This window comes from Lathamus discolor, chromosome Z (assembly GCF_037157495.1).
Source record: "Lathamus discolor isolate bLatDis1 chromosome Z, bLatDis1.hap1, whole genome shotgun sequence".
In the NCBI taxonomy this organism is placed as follows: domain Eukaryota; kingdom Metazoa; phylum Chordata; class Aves; order Psittaciformes; family Psittacidae; genus Lathamus; species Lathamus discolor.
In genome coordinates, this window is record NC_088909.1 from 5849809 (window position 1) to 5871905 (window position 22097).

The following is a 22097-nucleotide window of genomic DNA, read 5'->3' on the forward strand; positions in this document are numbered from 1 at the left end:
TGATAGAAAAATACAGTTTCCCATCTGGGTTGGTCCCATCCATCTGCTGATTAGGGCAGGACACAGTGATGGCCCTGGCCATATGGTCATGATCAAGAACCCACTAATATTGTCCAGAGTAAACTGGGAAGAGCTATAGCCCACTTAGTCTCCTACGGACGGTAAATCTCTCTCATTCTGTCTCTCCTCCCCAGTGAATATCGTAGATTTGTCTTTTATTCCTGTACCGATGAACCTTTGCTGGTTAAAATACTAGCGATACACCAAAAAAAAAAAAAAAAAAAAAAAAGAAGTTAATTTGGTGCTTGCACGTGTCAAAGACAGAGCAAAGATATTTCAATTAAACAATTAAAAACCCTCCAAGCTCACATTTCTTCCTCAAGTCCCAAATGAGGCAGTCATCCTCTGTCCCCTCCTTCCCCCCCAAAAAAGGCTTATGCTGGCACAGGAACTCTGAAACCTGAGGCCAAAATTCTGACACACAGCACATCAGTACAAGCTAGCAGCTGAAGATTAGAGATGTGACTACAGCAGTGTTGCAGGAAGAGTATAACACTAACAGCTCTGTTATCTAGCTTGTCCTTACATATTAATAGAATGGGAAGAACCTATTTATCTGACAAAATAGAACAGGAAGAAAATGAAAGGCAGAACTTCATGTTCTTCTTGAACAGGCACCACTGTTGCCATCAACATAGTTCTAATAGTTCCTGTTGCACTGGTCTGTTGTGATACCTTTCAGAAATACTGTTGGAAATTGTTAGCTGAATCATTTTAACTGTGCATTTGAATAGCTTCTTTCAGCATGAGTAAAGTTTCTGGAACCTTCTGCCAAAAGCTGTGAACGACCGATCTTATGTTGAACTGTTGCTTTGGCAAACAGTTTGTTTTTGCAGGGAGGTTCCAAGGCCAGTGCAAACTAGAAGATAAGGAAGCCAGGGCTATGAGCAGAAGATGCAACCTGTCAAGAGTCAGCTAACGACCTGTCTGGAGACAAAGAATACATTCAGGAGCAAGACAACCCTGGACCAAAAATCACCATTGGATCGAGGGGCATGTTCAAAGTACAGGAAGAGAGTACAAAGAACCAGTGCATAGATTGTATCAAGTATAAAGGTCCAGGGATTTCTTTGTTCTAAATGCCACCCTCTTCAGAGGCACCCAGCTCAAGCTTTTTCTATCACTGTACCATTCAAATTACCTGACTGGACTTAAGCTTGAGACTTTGCTTATGAGATATCTTGGGTGAAGAAATTTCTTTAACAATAGTCATTTCGTAGCTGACAAGCCACTAAAAATCAAGTCGATAACCCTCAATGGATCACAGCACAAAGTTATTACATGTGCTAGAATAATCTTTTTCAATTTTTTATCATCAGAAACAGAAACCAGCTCCCAATATATTGCCTGAGATACATCTGAAATGAAATGTCTCAAGTGGTACACAACAAAGTGGGTTTAATTGTAATGCTGTAGCTCTAGGAGCATTTTCAAGACCAGTTTCCACATTTATTGTAATAAATCCACCATGCTTAGCAGTAGGGAGTGTTACCAGGTCCTATACAAGAATACCTTTAAAATAATTCATCAGGGGCCAACCTTCCCTCCAGTGCACTATCTGACAAAGTTCTTTTTGACTACATAACCAAAACTGATGGCCTGAAACAATCAGGAATGTAGCCTGCTCACAAAATGCTCATCAGTACAAGTAATTATATCTGATAACTGGCAATTGAGTTTCTCTAACATATTTACGACTCAGATATAACACAAAAGAAAAGGACTTTTTCCTCTGGAACTCTCAGATAATGAACAGTCTTAAACAAAATAAGACCTACAGCAACACTATACAACAGGGAAATGCTTGGTCAGAATTTGAGCATAATCCTTCATGTTATATCAGACTTTACGTGAACAAGACTTCTCTTTTTTCTTGAAGCTGATGAATTTCTTTTGCTTTTAATACGTGGGTGCTGACTTTCAAGGTGTGCATGGAGCCCTCTTCTGGAGAAATCTGGAAAAATAAAAGCTTAAGAACACAGCAGTGAGGCTCTATGCAATTGGGGAGTTTTAGAACTAAGTTTCTCTATTCACTATAATGGCAATGGTAATGATTTAATGATTGTAAAATCAATACATTTCTCCAGTTGACTTAGTTGTAATCCAGTGGAACATGACAGTTAAAGATATCAGAAAAAAAAGATTTCTCATCTTGTAAACTTTACTTGCAAATATTACGCTCATTCATCTGCCCGCATGGCCTCTGAACGACTTCTGTTTTAAAGAAATATTTGGGTATATGCCTTAGAAAATAACCTCTGAGTAAAAGGCAAGCACTGATCTGATAGACTTAAAAATCCATATGCCTTTACTGCTTACAATACTCTGTATAGTGAACTTCACAAGCTACTAAAGTACACTTAGTTTTTATTGTCATCTTGGGATCAATAAAGCTGTATATTTCAGATATGCTTTGTAGTTTTAAAGGTAAACCTGAATTAAAGGATTATACAAAACATCTTCCTCTGCTACGCCAGCTAATGTTTGGTTTGCTTCTTGGTAAAAACGGGACAAACAGCTGGTAATAGCATAAAGTAAACCTTTGCAGAGGAAAAAATTCTTTCATCACCCACCTGTTAATCACAATTTTTACAACATACTTAATGGACTGCTTTGTTGAGATGAAAAACTGATTCCCCATCCTCATAATTTTAACACCTAATATAACATTTTCTTTAATGTGTAAGAAATGCAATTGAACTACATGCAGACCAAGAAAACAAAACAACAAAGTTAATAATTTTAGAAACTATCTTTTAACAAGAAAAGAAGCCTTTTTCAGTTCATGTTCCCACAAACATGATAATTTCCTCAATTTTTTCTATGCTGTGAACTTTGCTATCATTACTTTGAAATGAAGTTATTCCTGTCTCCTCCTTCCACTGGAAGTACTGCATTATTAGACAGCTATTGCTTAGAAATCAGTTTATCAAAATTGAGCTTCACTGGTTCCGCTAAGCATCGTATTGTATTGTATGAGGCATTATTGCTACTGCTGAGGGAGAGAAAAAAAAACTTATGGGAAAAAAAAATAAAAAATATGATACAACCACTACACAGACAGATGGCTGCATTTTCTCACATTCTTCTGTTTACTTTTCCTGTCACATGAAAGTTGTTCGTGTGGTGTGTCAACGAGAAAAGCCAAACAGCATTTCAGTAACTCCCCTTTCTTTCCTTAGCGCAATCATTTTCTTTTCGTACTTAACCTGGTAATACTCAACCACCTATACCTGAAGACAGAATTATGTGCACATCCTTATTATAGTCTAATTTGTTCCCTAATTCATTAGCTCTTAGACATGACCTACAAAGTAAACTTGGAGATGTGTTAAATCACCAGGTAGAGACATTGCCAGCTAAAGCTACATATGCTAATAAAGAAGGTGATGTGCAGTTTGAGCACTTGAATACCAAACAATGCTAAGGGACCACGAGCTCAGCCCTGCAGTATACTGGAACTTAGCTCAGCCCAGTGAGAAGAAACTCTGAAGTTTTGCTGAGAGTTATCAATAACGTACACAGTTGTTTTTGGAATCAGGTGTTCTGCATCTTGTCAGATTTTCATGTAGATGCCCATGTCAAAAAAAAAAAAAATGCCACTTATGTAGTTAAATAAGCCTTAGAAATCTGTCTTCATCTATCATATACTTAGTGCTTCTCCTACAAGAGACAGAAAAAGAAAACCCAAACTCAAGCTGCTTAACTCAGAAGCGTGCTAGGGAACATGGACAAAAAAGGGACTGAAACACGGAGAAAGACAAGCAAACTAAAGTCCATACAGTCCATCCATGGGTCTCAAACCCATGCTGAGGGAGCACTAGCCCAGTATATCTACAGGCTACCCTTACACTGTCAGTACCCCCTCCCTGGCTCTGCAGGCAGTGCCCCCCGCAGCCAGCTTTGCCAAGCTCAGCCTGGATCTCAGCCCACTTTGACAACTCTTGTTCCCTGGGAGCCATCCCAGGATCCCCAGCCCTTCAGGGAGCCGAATTAGGGGCAGCTTGCCCACTGGCTCCAGCCAGGCTCAGCAGAGGGGGCGAGCTGCCCAGCCTTCATATCCAGCCCACAGAGCCTCAGCACAAGCTGGCAGGGAGAAGAAACTGCTACCAGCCCAAGCTGGTCGGCAAGGAACTGCATAACACCAACACACGCTACTCTGGCTCCTCAAAACTCATCCTTTAACAGTGCATTCAGGCACCATACCTATGGCCCAAAGCAGCTACTTTCATTTGTTACACTCCCTGAAGCACCCACCCAAATGCCTATGTGCTTGCTCACACACATCCCCAGGCACCGAGTCTCCTGTTGTCCTATAAACTTCAGCCACCCACATTCATGCTTCTACTCCTTATCTGGTTAAGCCAGGACCCAAATATCCCAGGCTTAATCCACAGCATGTATACTTTCAGTTCACCCTACTGTTTCCTACTCTCTTCTCTTCTCCTCTATAGAGCTCTCCCAACAGTGACCCCCATCATTTCTCTCTTTATCACCCTATTTAAAAAAAAACAGAATAAATCCCTGCTGGAGACTGCAGTTACACAAACAGGAGCACACAGACTCCGTGTCTCAAGCATCAGTTTGACACTCTACCAATTCCCTAAGGGTTAACAAACACTCGATCGCAAGTCAAAAAGGAATTAACTTTTCTCTCAGTGCACAGGATGCCAGTGCCGCTGTCGCTAGATGTAGTTTATAGAGCTCCTAACACAAAAGGAGAAAGATGCTTTTAAGCTGGACACCAACAAAGGATTTTCAGACCTCTCCACGGCTTCCAAAAAGTGAGCCCTGCAACAGCAGCAAGAGGAAAAGAGCAACCAGAAGGTATTGAGAAGTCAAAGCCTGGCAAGTCCCTCTGCTTGACAGACAGCAGCAGCAGCAGCAGGGCTTTAGCAACTCTGTGTTTTTAAAGCTGGGTGCTTTTTCCCCTGCTTTCTGGCAGAGGGGGATCTATTACATTTAATAAGAGAAAGGCTACATAGCAAGTCACTAACAGAGTATTATACATCTATCAGGAGAGTATGGGGAAAGGAAGCTTTTGCAAGGTCTGGATTTATTTTGCCTCCATATTCACCTCTTTTTTTTTTTTTTTAAGAAGCGATAAATAATGTGAGCTGCTTATAACTGCCTATAAACCTACGACCCAGCAAAAGCCACAGAGGAAGGAAGCAAATCAAAGTTGCAGCATTTGATATGATAGAAAACATTGCTGCTGCAGCTGCAACCAAGATACTTTAAAGATTCCCCCACCACCTTTCCTGAAGAGAAACAAAAAGAAATGTTATATATCACAGAGCAAATTTGTTGTAATTATGAATCAAGGAACTATGAGATTCTATATTCCTAGCAACTGGCTTGTAGCAGAGATCTTGCATCTTTAAACAGTAATTCAAGCAGCGTATAATTACTCAGAAATCAGACCTGAATTACAAATACTTTAAAATCCAAATGCACAAAAGCAGCAAGATGAAAGAAAGCAAGGACAAACACACATTTCTTACCTGGGACAGGAGAAAGGACAGAGCAAGTTGAGTTTTGTGCTGCATTTTGCCAGACTAGAAGGTACCAGAGGCTTATTCATTCATGCACTCAGCAGCACTGAGCATATTTTCACTGTGAAACAGCCTTTGAGGAGAGACTCTGCCTTGAGAGCCAGCCAACTTCCCAAATAGATCAGCAGCATCATCACTAAAGCATTGGATAGAGTCTGATGACCAGAACCAATGGCTTTACAAGGATGATTTCTTCACAAACCAACCCCATTTTGCATCACACATATTGGGCAAGCACCTCTCTCAAACACAGCACCTTTACAGAGCATTTTGCTTTGGTATATTTGTGTGCTTAGTTTCAGTCTAACAAATCATGCCTTACAGATCTCAATAGTATTTTCCCTTTCAGAGCATGGAATTGCACAGAGAGAAATAAGAACAACTCTGAGCACCGCTGCAAAGAGATTCTCTTTATTAAAATGTTAATGAGGTATGCTTTATTTTCAATAAATCAAATAAAGGAAGAAAGGATCACTGCAGTTTTAGTTACTTCCAAGCCCTAAGAGAGCACAGTGAAATTTTTTCAGCACAGCAGAAGCACAGATTATGTTTTGTGTTTTCCCCTCAATCTCACAAATCACAACAAAGACAGATCCATTCTAGCCTGCAGAAAACAAAATCCATCATAAGGCAATAGATTTTATTAACTGCTCAGGTAATGGCAGAACTGGCTTTTGATTCAATTAACTTGAATGTAAGACAAAGTTTCAAAGATGCATGCCCTTCAATTACAGAAACTTTCCATTTGGAAGAGGGGATCTGTTGTTTCAAGAGCCTGGATTGGTGATGCTGCAACCCCGGCAGATGGACTGAAGATCACCAATTAATTCCCCCATCTTCATTTCCAGGTCCTCTCTTGCTGTTCTCCACTATCGCAACAGACTAGTCCTCATTCTGACTTGTCTTCTTGCAGACAGTGGGGCTGCTGAGTAGTACCCTTCCCTCGTTTTCAGTAGTCTCCTCAGGTCTCATGACTGATGATTCTCCCTTGCTTGCTTATCCAGCAGGGCCAGCTGCTGCCACATTTTGCTATGCCCCACCATGGGTGGCTGCTGCACCAGTGGACATAAGCAGAAACCTGGGGAGGGTAAAAAGATAGGTGTTCAAAGTGATATGCATTCAAGGGAGCTGCCAGCCAGCTGCCAAGGGATATACGAAGGGATACACATTCAAAAGAGCTGCCAACCACTTTGAGCTCCTCAGCAGGAGCTTCCTGCTGTGAATGATGTTGTTTGATAGCTTCCGCTGTTAGTCTACTGCTCACAACTCACATCTTTTACTTACATGCCAGACCAAAAGTGAGGGAGAACACTGTCCTTCCAAGTCTAAGTCCTCACATGCAGCAACAGCTCTGTACCAGTACCTTCATCACACAAGTATAAATTAATAATGGAGATGGATCAGAATTCAAACCAAACCCAGCAGGAACTACTAGTAGCAATTATTATGCTTTATATAACTACAGAAGGTTCACCATGATGCATTAAAAAAGCAGGTAGGTTGTTTTTTTTTTTTTCCAGCAGAAAGCCAGCTTAACAGGGTTAAAAAAAACAAACCAAAACACACAAAAAAAACCTCCACAAAACAAACAAACAAAAAAACAAAAAACAAACAAAAACAAAAAAAAACAAACAAACAAAAAAAAAAAAAAAAAACAAAAAATGCACAACAAAAAGAAAACCTTAAGAGCTCTCTTTGATTAAAAATAAGTGAGTAACCGTCTCACCATCGCTCCCTCTGGGTCCCAGCTGTCCATCAAGTGTAACTGCCAGCCTCAAGAGAAGCACCTCAGCAGTTTCTTAGCAAGGCTATGGGGTTTCCATTAAGGCATAGCCTGCAAACAGCCCTAGCTGTACCACTGTACCACAGCATACACAACCTTTGTATGGGAGCACTAGGATTTGGGCAGTCCTTTAAACCCCACAGGCTGGGGCCAAACAGCTGAGTGAGTTACCAGACCAAGAAGAAATAGCTGGTGGCTGAAATAAACAAAGGCATCTGCATCCTGTTTCACAGGAGGGAGACTCATTGAGGGGGGGGGAATAAGGGGGAGGGAAGAAAAAGAAGAAATTAAAAAAGGATTCAAGTCATTCACTCCAAGATAATGCTTGCAGCAACACGAGACTGAGCCAATATGAACAGTTAATTTCTGCAAAGGACGTAACATGCCCATACAGCCACCTCACCACCAAGGAGGGTGTCGTGGTTTAAACTGGATGAACCCAAGACAAAGGGGAACAAGGAACATGAGGTTTTCCCCCTGCTCTCACAGCTGCAAGGCCATACCTGCTGCCATGGCCTCCTTCCTCACTACATAGGGATCAGAGAGTACAGCAAGGTCAAGAGTAGGACCTGCCTCCCCAGGCCTCCAGCTCCTCACAGCCAAAGAGAGCAACACACTGCAACCCTTTACCTCCAAGAACACAATGACCCTTTAATAATGATTAAAAAAAACCCATTTTTTATAAAAATACCTCAGTCCCAAACCTCTTTCCCCCAGTCCCACACAGCATTTCCTCATACTGCAAACTGTCCCTCTTCACCTCTTATTTATTCTGTGTAGGAGTAATTAATAACCCCTGGAGTGGTAATTAGCAGATCACAGGGGTTGTAACATGCTGCTGCCGAGCCCAGGTCAACCATGGTGCACCAGTGTGAGGGCTGGGTGAGTTCACTGGTGTGAGTTGAGGCCTTGCAGTTCTCAGCTGCAAGTCAGAGATGTTAAGCCTCAGGAGGAGCCTGCAGATATGTTCAGTGGTGAGGAGCAAAGTCTTCTTTGCTAATTAGATTGTTAATGAAAGGGTAGTAGGTTATTAATTAGAAATTAAGAGTTGACACCCCAGTCCATCTCAGTGTTAGGTGATAGGAGGGGGTTCAAACTCTCTGCAACAGGAGCAGGCTGTGAGGCAAGGCTCCAGGTGATAGAGAATGGCTGCTCTCTAATTCTCCCTTTAAAGAGATTTTTGCTGCCTAAATGAAACACGAAGTTGTGAGGTCACGAAGCAACAGTGACAGAAATAACAGCCTTGGGTTTATGCTGCTGTTAGAGGAGAGGCTTTATGCCTCTGCCTTTAGGGCAGGCTGTGCTTGTTTCAAGGCAAGTTGTGCCTGTTTCAGGCTGATGTAAAATACATAGTAAGTTTTATCAAAAGGTTTTTGGTTCATGAGTAAAGAAAACTCCTGTTGATACTTTTCCTAGCTTACGTTAACTGATGGATGTAACACGTTCTTTACTTTTCAGGTGCAAGATGCCATAATTTTCACCTAAAAAATCTTGAACAACTTGACACCTCAGCTCACTCTCCATGACATACTCTGGAAACTGAGGCCAGTGCTGAGCTGAGGCTAATGTGAAGAGTATTAATTGCCTGCAACGCATAAAGTATTGTCAAAGACAGACCCATTAGCAGATGAGGGAGTGACTGTATGCTGCCAGAAATGCCTCTTGACCTTTGGAAGATTTGCCCTGTCTGTTTTGTAAAAGCTGAAGATGAGCTGCTATGAATCTATCAGAACAAGGCAAGTTTAATCTCACATTAAAGTGAGTCATATAAGAAACCTGGATGAAAGAGAGGGGGACTAATTTCCACTGCCATGGTACTGGTAATCTATGTACTGCTGCTACACCACACTGCAGTTTATGATTCCTTCGAGGTTTTAGCATCTGCCAATAACTGGGGATGTGTAAGCTTAAGGGACAAAAAAGGCACTCTCCCAGCATAGGATCATAACGCAGTCCAAAACGACTCAATCCTCACCAGATCAGCATCTGATCCTAAAGAGCAGGTATTGCTGAATTTCTTCTAGGACAGATAGGCCAAGAATATAATGGGACAGAAATTCTGTCAAGCAAACCAATCCAAAGGATAAGTTTAGTTGCAGTGCATTTGACATTGTCCTTTTTATTAGTTAAAAAAAAACATGCGTCTGAAATCCTACTGGGTTCACCCCAAGAACAGAAGAAAGCCAGAGAGTAGAGGAAAGCAAGCCTGACCTGCTGCATCCATTGGGTTTGGCACATCGCCCTCCTGCTATGCCTGCAGAGCCACCACCACTTCCTGAGGATAAGAACTTGTAGTAAGTGTACCTCACTGGAGCTGGAATCTGTACCAGGAGTGAAATCCCTTCTTACTGCCTGAGGTTCTCCAGCAGGAAAAAATGAGGCAGCTGGATGCAGTAATGTTTTATTTTGGAGGACAGAGATTCAGAAGACTGCAATAGAGTTGATTTAGTGAAGAGCTAAGTAATGTGTTTCCAGACACAGTGGCTTTCTGTTTGGTATCTGCCAAAATGGGTTTGGGTAGGGATTCTGTCTTAGTACAGATGAAATTTCTTTAAGAAAGATTCACAAAAACACTGAAAGAAGAATTTTGCAGTTTGAAAGTAAGCCCACAGATTTTCATTATGCATCCAACCTAGTACATCCATAACATCTCAAACTCTTACCAGTATTTCTAACAGTAGGGGCTTATTGGCAGCAGAGAGTTTAGCATTAGTGCAGCTTTCTTTAAAACTTGTGTGACTGCTGGATGCTTTGTCTACTGCTTCCCTACATCCCAGCCCAAGCTCTAGTGTAGTATACAGGGTTTGTTTTCTTACTTGCTAGTAGGCAAGTCAGAAGCAACGAAAACAAACTGATACTTCAGTGAAAAGAAATAGGGTGTGTTTCATTGTCAAAAGAGAACTAAAAACAGTTGGTGAGTCAAACAGGAATCTTACATTTTAGAAAAACCCTTAAGAGAACATCACACCCATTTGTCTCCAAGTCTTTCCCTGTTTGTCATGACTACAGGAGCCATTACTTCAATTCTGAAAGCAGAAAACCCGATCACTTTTTGGTTTGGCATTCCTGAGCCAGTTGAGCATAAACAAAATGTATGTTCAGCTTTTAAAACTGAGGTATTGTAAAGCAGTATAGAGTGATCATTTGCAGTGCTGTATATCTAATATTCTAATCATTACTTGGACCAGAAGCAAGCTGCTACTTAATTCAACCTTTGCTTGAACTAAGTGGGGGAAAGATTGAGATAAGCCTCAGCTATGTGGTATGTGGGATGCTCCACAGCATCTGCTTCATGAAATTGAGTTTGTTTCTGCTTCTTTCTCCCAGTGAGCCCCTGTGTAGAAGGAGCTCCTGCTCTTCAGCTGACCTCCAGCATCTAACTCTGTTTTCTAGAGTGGTGACAGGTATTTTCCTATATCTGTTATGGACTTCTGCCTTTCAGCTGAATCACAGCAATTGAGCTTGCCCTGAGAGCTTGCCCCAACTGTGAAGCTCCCACACACTTTTTCGGTAGTCCACAGTAATTGAATCACTTGCAATCCTACACCCATACCCATGCACAGGTAGTTTGATACTGGCCCTCAATTTACCCACTTTTCAGTAATACAAAGTTACCACACGCACTTTAGAATCTATATAATGGTACAGGGATATACAGAAATGTTCCTGCAGTGTCACAGAAGGAAAACTGAGGCACAGGATGCAAAGGGACCTGATTAAGATCATAAAGGTGGTCAAACACAGCTAAAAATTGGACTGCTTGCTAAATACCTTAGGCATTGGCCCTTCCGTCTATTGAGAGAACCCATCAGCCTCCCTGGGGGACCTGGGAGTTTCCTCTGTTATTGTACAAAACCAAAGCTGAATGCAGTTTAATGTAAGAATCCTTCATTGGCTGGGCTATCCGTTTCCATTCCCCACACATTCCTCTCCCTCCTGGTTTTAACACTACTACTCCTTCGCCATCCCCCTGTATGTATGATTGTCTCTGGCTTAAATGCAGGTGTTCTGGAAGCAATTACAGCTCCCTTGGAGCAGAATATGATGCATGGCAGCTCATTAGTGGTTTGCCCGTATTAAAAGAATGACTCCTTGTTTCCTTTCTGACCTCACCTATTGTCTAGGAAATGAGAAAATTTGTTTTGGCAATGGGATCTGCACTTTTCAAGGCTCTGTTATACTGAATTCTGACCAAAAATACATATCAAAGTAATTAACCAAATAAATGCACAAAAGACCTTATCATTCCCTATTTTGGTAGCAACTATATAAAGTCAAAGTCATTTAAAAACTCACTGTGAAATTTTAATAGAAAAGTTACTCTTTTATACATCATTTAAAAAAAAAATAAAATAACATTTTGCAGGAAATGGAAGAAAAGTCAAGTTATCACTGTCAGAGGTTCTTCTAAGATGTACCCAAACTCAAGATATTCATCATGAGTTATGGGAAAGTTAATACTGTAGGAATAAATTAACCACAGAATTTTAATGGCTTTATTGTGTGACAGTTTCTAAAGCCCAACCAAATATCAGCTGAGGAATTCAAATGTAGGAGATATACTCTTAATTCCCACAGTTATGGATTTTTTTTTTAAATCCCTTCTTATGATATAAGGGTCTTTTAAAATATTCCATCGTGAATATACAGCTTACTTAGGGGTAGCACATTTCACCATTTTTACAAAGCCAGAAGCCAGCTTAATCTTTCATCTTTTTGCAGAGAAACAGCAGATGCAGAAGTATATTTTAGGAAGAATAAAATGGTTGTGAGAGAGAGGGAGAATGTGCCAGTCTCGGAATATCTCTGTTCACAGGACTTCAGCTGACACGTAGTCCCAGAGCTGTTAAACCTCCCGACTTTGGGCATAGCCACTTGCACTGTATGTGTTAAGAGAGGGGTGCACCACTCTGTTTCATGCTATTTTCAGCTACTGTGATTGCCCTGCCCAGTGCAGCTCTGTATTTCAGATACTGTTTTCATAAAGAAATGGTTGCAAAGCCCCTCCACCAGCATCATGACTGTATCTGTGCTGGCCATGGCAGCAATCAAACTGTGTTGGGTTAATTACAGGGTCAAATGCTCAGGTGTTGCGTCCTAACTGCTGCTTCAGCAGAAAGACACAGCTGTCACAAAAGAGACCCAAGCAAAACCTCCCTTAGAAAACCAAAAAGCACATGTAAAACCTGACCTGGAAGAACAGTCTGGGCAGGCTGAGCTCTGTAATGGAGTCAAGCTCAGGGTGAACTCAAAATGCCATAGAATTCAGCAACATCAAGATTTCATTCTCAGTCCCTAAACTCTTTCTTCTCCGTTCATATTCACAATGTTTTCTCTATTCAACTGTCATGGCTTTTAGGCAGATAAATATCTTACATGCTTCTCAAGGGTGTCATATGCTATTCAGTGTTTTCCCTCTGGTATCAGCACCTGTTAAGCACGGAAATAAAGTGATTAGTCTTACATGTTCTGCTTCAAAAAATGATTTTGGGATACATCTCCTTATCACTGGCAGATTTGCCAACTCAAATAATGATATCCTCTTCAAAAATAAGTTTTGTCAGTCTTGAAATGTAGGAATTACACTGGGAAATGTTCTGGATTTCCGTTTCTCATGGAATTTTTGTACATATCAAACCGTCTCTGACAAAGCTGTCAATACTATGCAGCATTAGAGGAAATTTGCCTCTGCAGATCTAGACATAACTTGAGAAAAAAGAGTCCCTGTGATGCAGGGATAAAAAGAAATAGTTGAAAGTTGGATGCTCTTTGGATAACCAGAAAGCTGTTTTGTTTTTATAAGTCTGAAAATAACCTGGTGCTTTAATCAACCTAAATAGTCTCGATGATCAGATTGGATAAAAAAGCAGCACAATACTACTATGCAATTACTTTAGAACTAAGCTAACAGCATCTCAAACAACACCTAAAAGAAGCTAAGTCCAGTTTCAATAGGTCATTAATTACCTTTAAATTAGCTGAACATTCCATTGTAACAATGTATGTAAGTATTTGTAAAGGCAGTTATTAGTGAGCATATTGAAATTGCCCTCAAAAATCTACATCTATACGGAACTCAGCCTAAACTACAGCATCCTTTCTGCCTTCCTGAGGAAGGTGCATTGTGCCTGATGTGTCTTCAATATTGCATCTTCAAGTTTCAGCTCCTTAAGGAGGAATACCACTCAAACTACTCTGTATACACCAGTCAGATTCTTACACTGCTTCTTTACACGCCTTTGAAATATTGTATATTATGCATGAATCCTTGCTTTATCATGTATCTTGCGATCTCTTTGTATTGCATTGTTTGTTTTCAATTTTGTATCTTTCTTATGTAAAATTCATTAAGCCTTTGTAAACATGAGGAAAAAAAAAAACTGTTCTTTTTGCTTTCCCCTTGGGATTCTAGAAGGTTACCTTGCCTCATGTTTGGCTATAATATCTCTCTTGGGCTTAGTTTTCGATGCATGCAGTACTCCAAGGAAGAGGCAGCCTAGGGTGTTTTATTAGGCCTGGCTTCAAAGTGTATGCTGGTTTGGGATCCTCTAGCACTAGAACAAAATATTCTCATATTATCTTGCTTTGGTCAGGTTGTGACTGTAAAATTAGCTGCATTTTGCTGAATGGGCCTCTTGGAGGAGGTAAAACCAGATTGCAGTGGGTCATTCTGGGGCATCACAAAGCTCTTGTACTGAAGTCCTTTGTCAGCTGCTCATGTGATAGAGCATGGGTTGGAAATTTGCTTTTGTTGGTGCAGGAAGAAAGCACTTAGCTTGGAGGCATGGAATGCTGTGACAATAAGCCACATCCGTGTATTTAATATCCTATTTTTTCCTATGTTCTAATTCAAAATAGGACTTGGATAATCTAAGAAACTCTACTGGCCATGCTTGATAAAAACTAGTGCTGTATATTGTTGTGCATGCCATACAGCCAGTATCAGCAGGCCGTCAGTCTCCCAGGAGTTGCAATCAACTGGCATATATTAGAGCCACTTTGGGCGCGTTCAACTTGAAGCTGAACCCAGCACAGACAAGGCAGTAGATCAAAGGAGCCACAGTCAGCTCCAAAATACCTTTTTTTCTTATGCTACGGTTAACACCAGATCAGGAAATCCCTGAGCTGCAAATAGTTGGAAGCTGGAAAAACACTCAGGGGAAAGATCATATGAGAGATGCTTGTTCCTGCTCTTTCTCAGGCATCTGTTTGTAGCCACGGTTGCTGTTGGTGTCCTCTGAGACAAGTGCATTCCTACATTCCTGCATTTACAAGTGTAAATGCATTCCTAAAGAACTCTAAAAGAATTGGTGTAGTGGCACCTGTATTGCTCTGATGGTCATGGCAGAGGTTGTCACCTCAGATGAGAAGGCAGGATCAACTCCTGTAGGTCATAGTCCCTCCCTGTAGAAGAGCAGGAGGAAGGTAGACTGACCCTTCTTGCTCTGCTTGGTGGTCAGCACTTTGCTCTTTTTCTTTTATATTAATCAGAGGAAAGGGTCCTTTTGTCCTGTCCTGTCAATGCAGCCAACACAGGCAGCTTGCAGCACAGAGGGGAAATGAAAGGGTTTCTGCAGCTGCAGGGCAGGGACTGTGCCTTGCAAACTGGAAAGCCATGTTCCCTGTCTGGATGATATTAGCCTAAACAATGCAGGTGAAATGAATGGAGCCAGTCCAGCTGTTCTTATGCCAAGTGTGGAACATATCTTAGTAAAGAAATATCTCCCCAAGAAATAAGAATTATTCTACAATACTGGAAGTATTCTACCGAAGGGAATTGCTTGAAGGAGTCCAGCGCAGAGCCACAAAGATGATTAAGGGAGTGGAACATCTCCCTTATGAGGAGAGGCTGAGGGAGCTGGGACTCTTTAGCTTGGAGAAGAGGAGACTGAGGGGTGACCTCATCAATGTTTACGAATATGTAAAGGGTAGGTGTCAGGATGATGGAGCTAGGCTTTTTTCAGTGATATCCAGTGATAGGACAAGGGGCAATGGGTGTAAACTGGAGCATAGGAAGTTCCACGTTAACATCAGGAAGAACTTCTTTACTGTAAGAGTGACAGAGCACTGGAACAGGTTGCCCAGGGGGGTTGTGGAGTCTCCTACGCTGGAGATATTCAAGGCCCGCCTGGACAAGTTCCTGTGTGATGTACTGTAGGTTACCCTGCTCTTGCAGGGGGGTTGGACTAGATGATCTTTTGAGGTCCCTTCCAACCCTTGGGATTCTGTGATTCTGTGATTCTGTAAATTAGATGTTTTTCCTAAGAAGTATTTGTTTTTACTCATCTAGAGAATAAAAGAAACATTTATTTTTTTCTGACAGCAGTTTAAATCTGGTGAAACCAAAACCATTTTCTGAGAGATTCCCCATGGTAATCAATGTCTGGCTCTAAAAACTGGCCAAGATGAGCTCCTAAAACCCTTAACACCACATTCTGCTTAGCAGGGCTGCCCAGCTTCAGCTTGAAGGAAAGCAGACACTCTGCATCACATTTTGGGATTACAACAAAGGTATTAAGATGCTGAGAGGTGCCAGTTTTCCACTTCTTAGCAGGTCCCAGAAACTTTCAATTGCACCAAAACAACAAGAGCTCTCATTAGAAAGCTCAGGTGAAAGTGTCTTGAGTAACCATCCTAGAATGGCCTGGGTGGTACAGCATGGGGACAGTCCATGAGTCTCTTCCTGAGGTCTAAACCTGTGGGAGTAAAGGGCGTGAGCTGTCTATCAAGTCAGTCTCACCCTTATTGAAAGACCAAACATGCAGGGCACTGCAAGAAGGGCATTTCATATTAAACATTTAGCTTAAGGTATTGGCTCTGTGCCTGAAATGGAGCCCACTCAAGGGAGATGCTAAGTTTTTGTGCCGTGGCAAAGGAGAAACAGTTTTTTCAAGCTTTTTGCATCTTTTTATATCTTATTTCTATTTCTTTGCTTTAAGTAAAGAGGGATTAAAATAAAACTCCAGACCAGAATGTACAATCTAAAATAGTGCTTTATTTTTGGAAGAGAGGTTGTAGAAATGCTGACTCAGCTACAAGAATCAGCACTTCCCTTGTTTCCCTCTGTCTGAGAGCAGACTTTTAGTAGTTAAGTGAGATACACTAAAATGAAGGGGTGCAGATGAGTTTGATTGCCAGTGGGTTAGAGGTGCATTTGGGATAAGAAAGGCAGTTCAATGGAAGCAATAAAGGTAATTAACTCTTTCAGTCTACTGAACCCAAAAAAGCCAGAGATATAAAGTAACATCAATCAAATCTTATCAAACATACCAAGCATCTTAAAGGATAATCATATGCAATCAAGCTCTAATAATAAAAAATAAAAATTACTTATGATTAGATCCAAGTCAAAGCAGTCAAAACACACACACAAAGAACTAGTAAACTCAGCAGAAAAATCTTCAGCTTACCTACATATGTCAAGATCTATTGGAGCTTTAAATCAGTACGTTGACTAAAAAGTGACAAAAACTGGTCTCTGAAGTAAGCAATCAGATTGCATGCTCCTTGGGGAAGTTGTTATATATCTATATCTAACACCATTTCAAAGCATGTAGTTGTAACATTGATAGGGTGCCATCAGGCTTCAAGTAGAGAACAGGAGATGCTGAAGAACTTCAAGGAAAAAGAAAAGCTTGTAAGTCTGGGAAGCCCAGGAGAGATAGGGTTAATAAGTAAAGAAGGGAGAAAGTAATGAAAAAGAATGAAACACTGTAGACAAATGATGTTTCAACATTTAAAAACAGTTGCAAAGAATAGCTACAATGTTACAGCTTTGCATCTCATTCAAAAGAAGTCAGCCTATGAATTCGGAGCCGGGTTCTACTGCGACAGAATATTGGATAGCAAATACAGGAAAAGAAAATACTAGCAATATTTTCTGATTAATAAACAGGAGTGAATAGAGGGACATTTGTTGATCAGTAACTTTCAAGCAGCTTCAGATAGGTAATGTCTTTGTGCAGATGAACAGCCAGAGGAGCATGGGAGCTGCTCCAGGGTTTTGTACCTTTGAGCTGAAGTGAAAGATAGAAAGTTATGCACTGACCAAGGCAGTAGCGAAAGTAGAACTGGACACAGGCTCCTTAGAGCCTGTTTTTCCAGTTGGTTATATATATGTGTAATATATATACATAACGTAATATATATATGTAATTTCTCCTTAAAAACTCTACCTCTTTCTGAACTCTTTTGCACAGTGCCATTACTTGGATGATGATGCAAAAACAGAAACAGGAAAATGCGCAATATTGTTCTCTTTCAACCAAAGCCTTCCTTTCTGACTTAATATTGCTGGCGTATTGGACAGATTTAAAATACTGGGATTTGGGGAGTCAATTTTCTGATGGAGTAAAGGAATAAGCTGTCAAATCTGTATAAGCTGATGTGACAGTGTTCAGAATCACCATCTCCTTCGGCCATCCCTCCCCAGCAGAGTCCAAACCTGCAGCAGAAAGCAAGCTGGCTCCAGCCTGCCTGCTGCTGCTTTTATGCAAAACACTTGCAGACTGTAAACCACGCAACAAGAGTAGGCGAAACTGACTTGTACACTGAGAAAAAAGCCCTGGAGGTCTTACTGTGCCTGCTGGTGACACTTGGCCTAACTGGAAACCATGTTTCTATTGATTAACCACAAAGGAGTAAGGAGGTAGAGCCCTAATACATCCTGAGGACATTGATTAGAGAAATCAATGCTGACACATATTTATGCCAGATTTTGTGTCTTGGCATACCTCTTATTTTATGGTTTTGTGGTTACACAGAAGCCTGATGAGATATTGCTTCTTTCAACACTCACTGCTGAACATGAATTTTGTCTGAGTTCATGTGGTTTCATGGATTTTAGCAGCAGTGCGTTCAGTCAAGTTTACCTCCTTGCTCTATTCAGCTTGTAAGGAATTTATCCCAAACTATTTCTTCTATACCAAGAAGTACATTGGCCTTAGTAGTCAGCAAGTAAGCTGCTGTCGAAGACAACGTGTTGTCTCATTCCATACTCTTTGCTATGAAACAAGCATCATGAAAACACGTTTAAGCTGATACATTTTTCAGTCCTTTTACAATATGTACACAGCTGCTTCAGTTGACAGACCTATCCAAGTATTATAAAGTGTCTAAATATCGCATCTTTATCTCCATTCTGGACTAGTGGCCAAAAATAGTTTTATGCCCCACCAGAGAACCCAAATGGGTGCTATTTTTTTATAGTTACATCTTCTACAGGCATTCTTACTTACTGTGTTTGCTTTAATCAATTTATAGCTTCAGCATAAATAGTCAATTCACAGAATTGACTATTACTCATATGAGTAATGCAGACAACCTGTTTTCAGAGAATCCTTCGTTTCTTTTAACTCAGAAACTAAAAGGGCTCATGGATTTCATACCCATGAACATAATTCTTTATCAGGGAAGTTCAGGCAAGAGAATGAAAGTTTACTGGTGATTTTGGTAAAAACTGCACCACAGGTGATGCTTTGAATTTCAGGGGATTTCCTTGATATCCAGATGAACAGAACCAGGCAGACAATGTACAATAGCACCATCTGGTGACTCCCAATAACCTTACTGTTGCCCCCAATTCACAAAGACAGGATCCATTACTAAAAGGAAGAAAAGTAAGAATATATATTTTCATAAAAAGGAACAGGATTCAGTAAGAAATTATTTTAACTTAAAAAGCCAGTCACCTCCATATGTGTACAGTTTTCATAATGCATGAAGTAGTAACAAGAAAAGTGATGGTTCATAAAGGACTTGGGGAGTCTGGTTTTAGTTAAAAACTGTGTGATTTTCCATCCCTATCTTAGTATATTCATACATTTACAAAATATTCAATATCGACCCAAGCCCCAAGAAAAAACATGCTTGGCTGGTGTTTAATAACCAAGTATTCTGCACCTGTGCAATTCAAATTAATTGGATCATGGTATGCTTTCATTTTAACTTGTTTGTGCTGAAGATCATTTCCTGTAGATGAATCCACAGCCTCTGACTGGAAGGGGCAGATCTGGGAACACTGTTTTGTGGGGTGTCTGGGAGACAATATCGCAGCCATAAATACTGGTGAAATGCAGAAATATTTTCTTCTGACAGTCACCAGGTAAGATATCTTTAATGGGCTTAACAGATTTTCCAGATTCTTTAGTTTCATTTATTTCCTTGCTGTCCTTGACCAACCTATGAGCTGAATTTTGTAAACACTCAAACCCTGGCTTTATATGATACATGGAGGGTACATGCGATTAGAGACAACACCAAGGCCATATGCTGATGCTTGGATGACAGTCTATCTTCTGAAACAGGAAAGGCTGAAAGGTGTTCTATAGAGCACTGAAGAAGCACTAAAAAGTAAGGGAATTTCTTTTCATAGTTGTGTGGTTGGTTATCACTCCAAGAAAGAGTTGCAGGAAAAACACTGAAGAAAAAAGTTGAACTTGCTGTGACTGCAGCTGTGTTTATATTTTTCTAACAAAACTCTGGAATGGTTGAACATAAAAATTTCTGCAGAGCTAAAGCCAGAGGAGAAGGCATGGGAATTTAAGTAGCAAGTCCCGGAGCTGATGAGAAGTCACTGGAGAGTGAAGCCAGTAACTGCAGGGTCATTTTATGTCTCATGGGTCCAAATGATACCTTTAATGCATTTTCCGCTGTACATGGACCCCAAAAGAATTCTATTCTCCTTTCAAGTCATCTTGGGCGTGAGTTTTGTGCTGTGCCACGAATTCTTCACTGACAGCACTGCATGAACTTACATTGGCTAGAAATGGTCCCTTCAGGTGCTCCATTCTGTATTCAGTCATGTTGAAGGATACATACGAAGGGACAATCTTGCTGCAGAAGTTTTTGTATTCAGCTATGTCTCAAAACTGTAAAGAAACCATTTTGAGCTGTCTTCTGTGGTTAAGAAAAAATTTTTGTCCTTTTGATTTATTATATATGCACCTAGTAGTGCAATGACTTGCAGCCTGCAGGAGCTGAGACTTTTACTATAACATAGCATACACCACTTTTATTTATTCATGAAGAGTGAACAATCTGCTCTTCTACTCTATGTGTATATTTATATATTTAGTGAGGATATAAATTGGAAATGTACAGAGAATGGGTTAGGAAACTATTGACTGGATGTCAAACATCTTTCCAAATCAAAATAAAGAAGAAGTAATAATCCTTGTTGTGCTTTCCATCTGTAGCCAAGTAAATGATATGATGATAAAAATAAGCAGGCTGCTTCTCAAATTGGCTGTAACACACTATGAAACTTTTAATGCTTCACTTGTGATTGGCCTTTCCTGCTGATTTTTCCATTTCTTGGGCAACAGAGCTTCTCCCATGTTGTTTGCCATCTGAAATACGAATTCCAGAGACTGACTGCAACTTAGTACACTCTGTACCCCTTTAGAAATGTATGTGTTTGAATGAAGCTTTGCACATCCTTACATCCTCTGAGGATCTGAGCTACCCAAATCTTTTGGGCTGTGCTTGTTCCCTCTTTTGCAGAGAAGGGCAGACAGAAAATGTTTGCTCAGATGGAGAAGATTTTTTTAGGACGCAGAACATTGGTTGTGTTCTGTAGCGTCGTCCTCTGGTGAGCTCTTGACTTCTTTTCTGGGACCAATGAAACACCATTTTGAATACAGAGAGCCATTTCGGAGTGATTTATTACATCAAAACAATATGCACAAATGGAGGAATATATTCTGGCTACCACTTCTTTCTGGTCCCATGTGTGCTCCTATCCCTCATGTTCCTTTGCTAAGTACACAGGAGAATAGGTACACAGGTGTAAATATGTATTATTTATTTGGTAAGCTGAGTGTGAGGTCTGTAACACAGATTTGCAGTTTTTTCCACAACTGCAATGAGAGAATAACCATTATTTCGTTACCTTTAACAAATGGTAATATTTTAGAAGAAAGTACAGCAAGTACTTGTGCATACAGAGCACCCATACCTCACATTGCCTATCTCTCTCAAGACACATTCACAGTGTCATATTAGCACCCAGAGCAGTTGGATTTTGGAATAGAGATTCCCAGGCATCAAATTATTGCTCCTCACATACAGAGTACAAGATGCGCCTGGCAGCGCTGCAGTGGTTCTTTCTGCTGCCATTTTTATCTTTTTTTCTGTTAGAAGTCTTTTGAAAATCCCCTCCTGAATCAGCTTCCACCTTTAGATACTTTAATATTTAAAGAGACACAAGCTTATATTCCCAAAAGAGCTTTGTTCCCTCCACTTGTGAACCTCATTGTGTTTTCTGTCACTTTTAGGTAGTATATTGATATTTTGGGGAATTCTAAGCATGCTTACAATTGGAAGAACAAGCAGCCTTGCAGGTATTACTGCTTTGAATATCAGGACAGAAAGCTGTGCTTGGTAAGGTGCTCATATGGAGCACTTGATATGCACAGGCATGACAATGCCTTGTTCCAATGATTCATGGGAGGTGTTGACATCTACTGTGTCTCGCAATGAGTGCTAATATAAGCCCTTACATTTCTATAATAGTTTAACTCTGGAGCAGTTCTTAATGTTTCAGTATAATTCTTCTCAACAATTCAGACCTGCTTCTCAGATGTTCTTTCTTTATACCCCACTTTCTGCACCTAGTAACTAGGTTGGGAGCTAAGGAAATTGATATTTGCATGGGGAGAGGACTGTGTCAGAATCCAGCCTGTTACAATTGAGCCCTC

At 40.6% G+C, this 22097-nt stretch overlaps 1 protein-coding gene and 1 long non-coding RNA gene across 4 annotated transcripts in view; both read right to left on the reverse strand.

The window, feature by feature from the left end:
• Positions 1-5702, reverse strand: part of CDH13 (cadherin 13) — a 533860-nt gene extending 528158 nt beyond the window's left edge. For all 3 annotated transcript variants that reach the window (XM_065662579.1, XM_065662578.1, XM_065662577.1), the window contains exon 1: positions 5565-5702. In XM_065662579.1, coding sequence (XP_065518651.1) covers positions 5565-5609 — 45 coding nt within the window. In that variant the 5' untranslated portion in view covers positions 5610-5702. The remainder of the gene's footprint in view (positions 1-5564) is intronic.
• A 308-nt stretch (positions 5703-6010) lies between these two features.
• LOC136005251 (uncharacterized) lies at positions 6011-7616 on the reverse strand. Its single transcript, XR_010608732.1, has 3 exons — positions 7342-7616; positions 6900-6978; positions 6011-6693 (listed from the first exon to the last, which is right to left on the reverse strand). It is a non-coding gene; the product is annotated as an uncharacterized LOC136005251 (long non-coding RNA).
• Positions 7617-22097: the final 14481 nt, after the last annotated feature.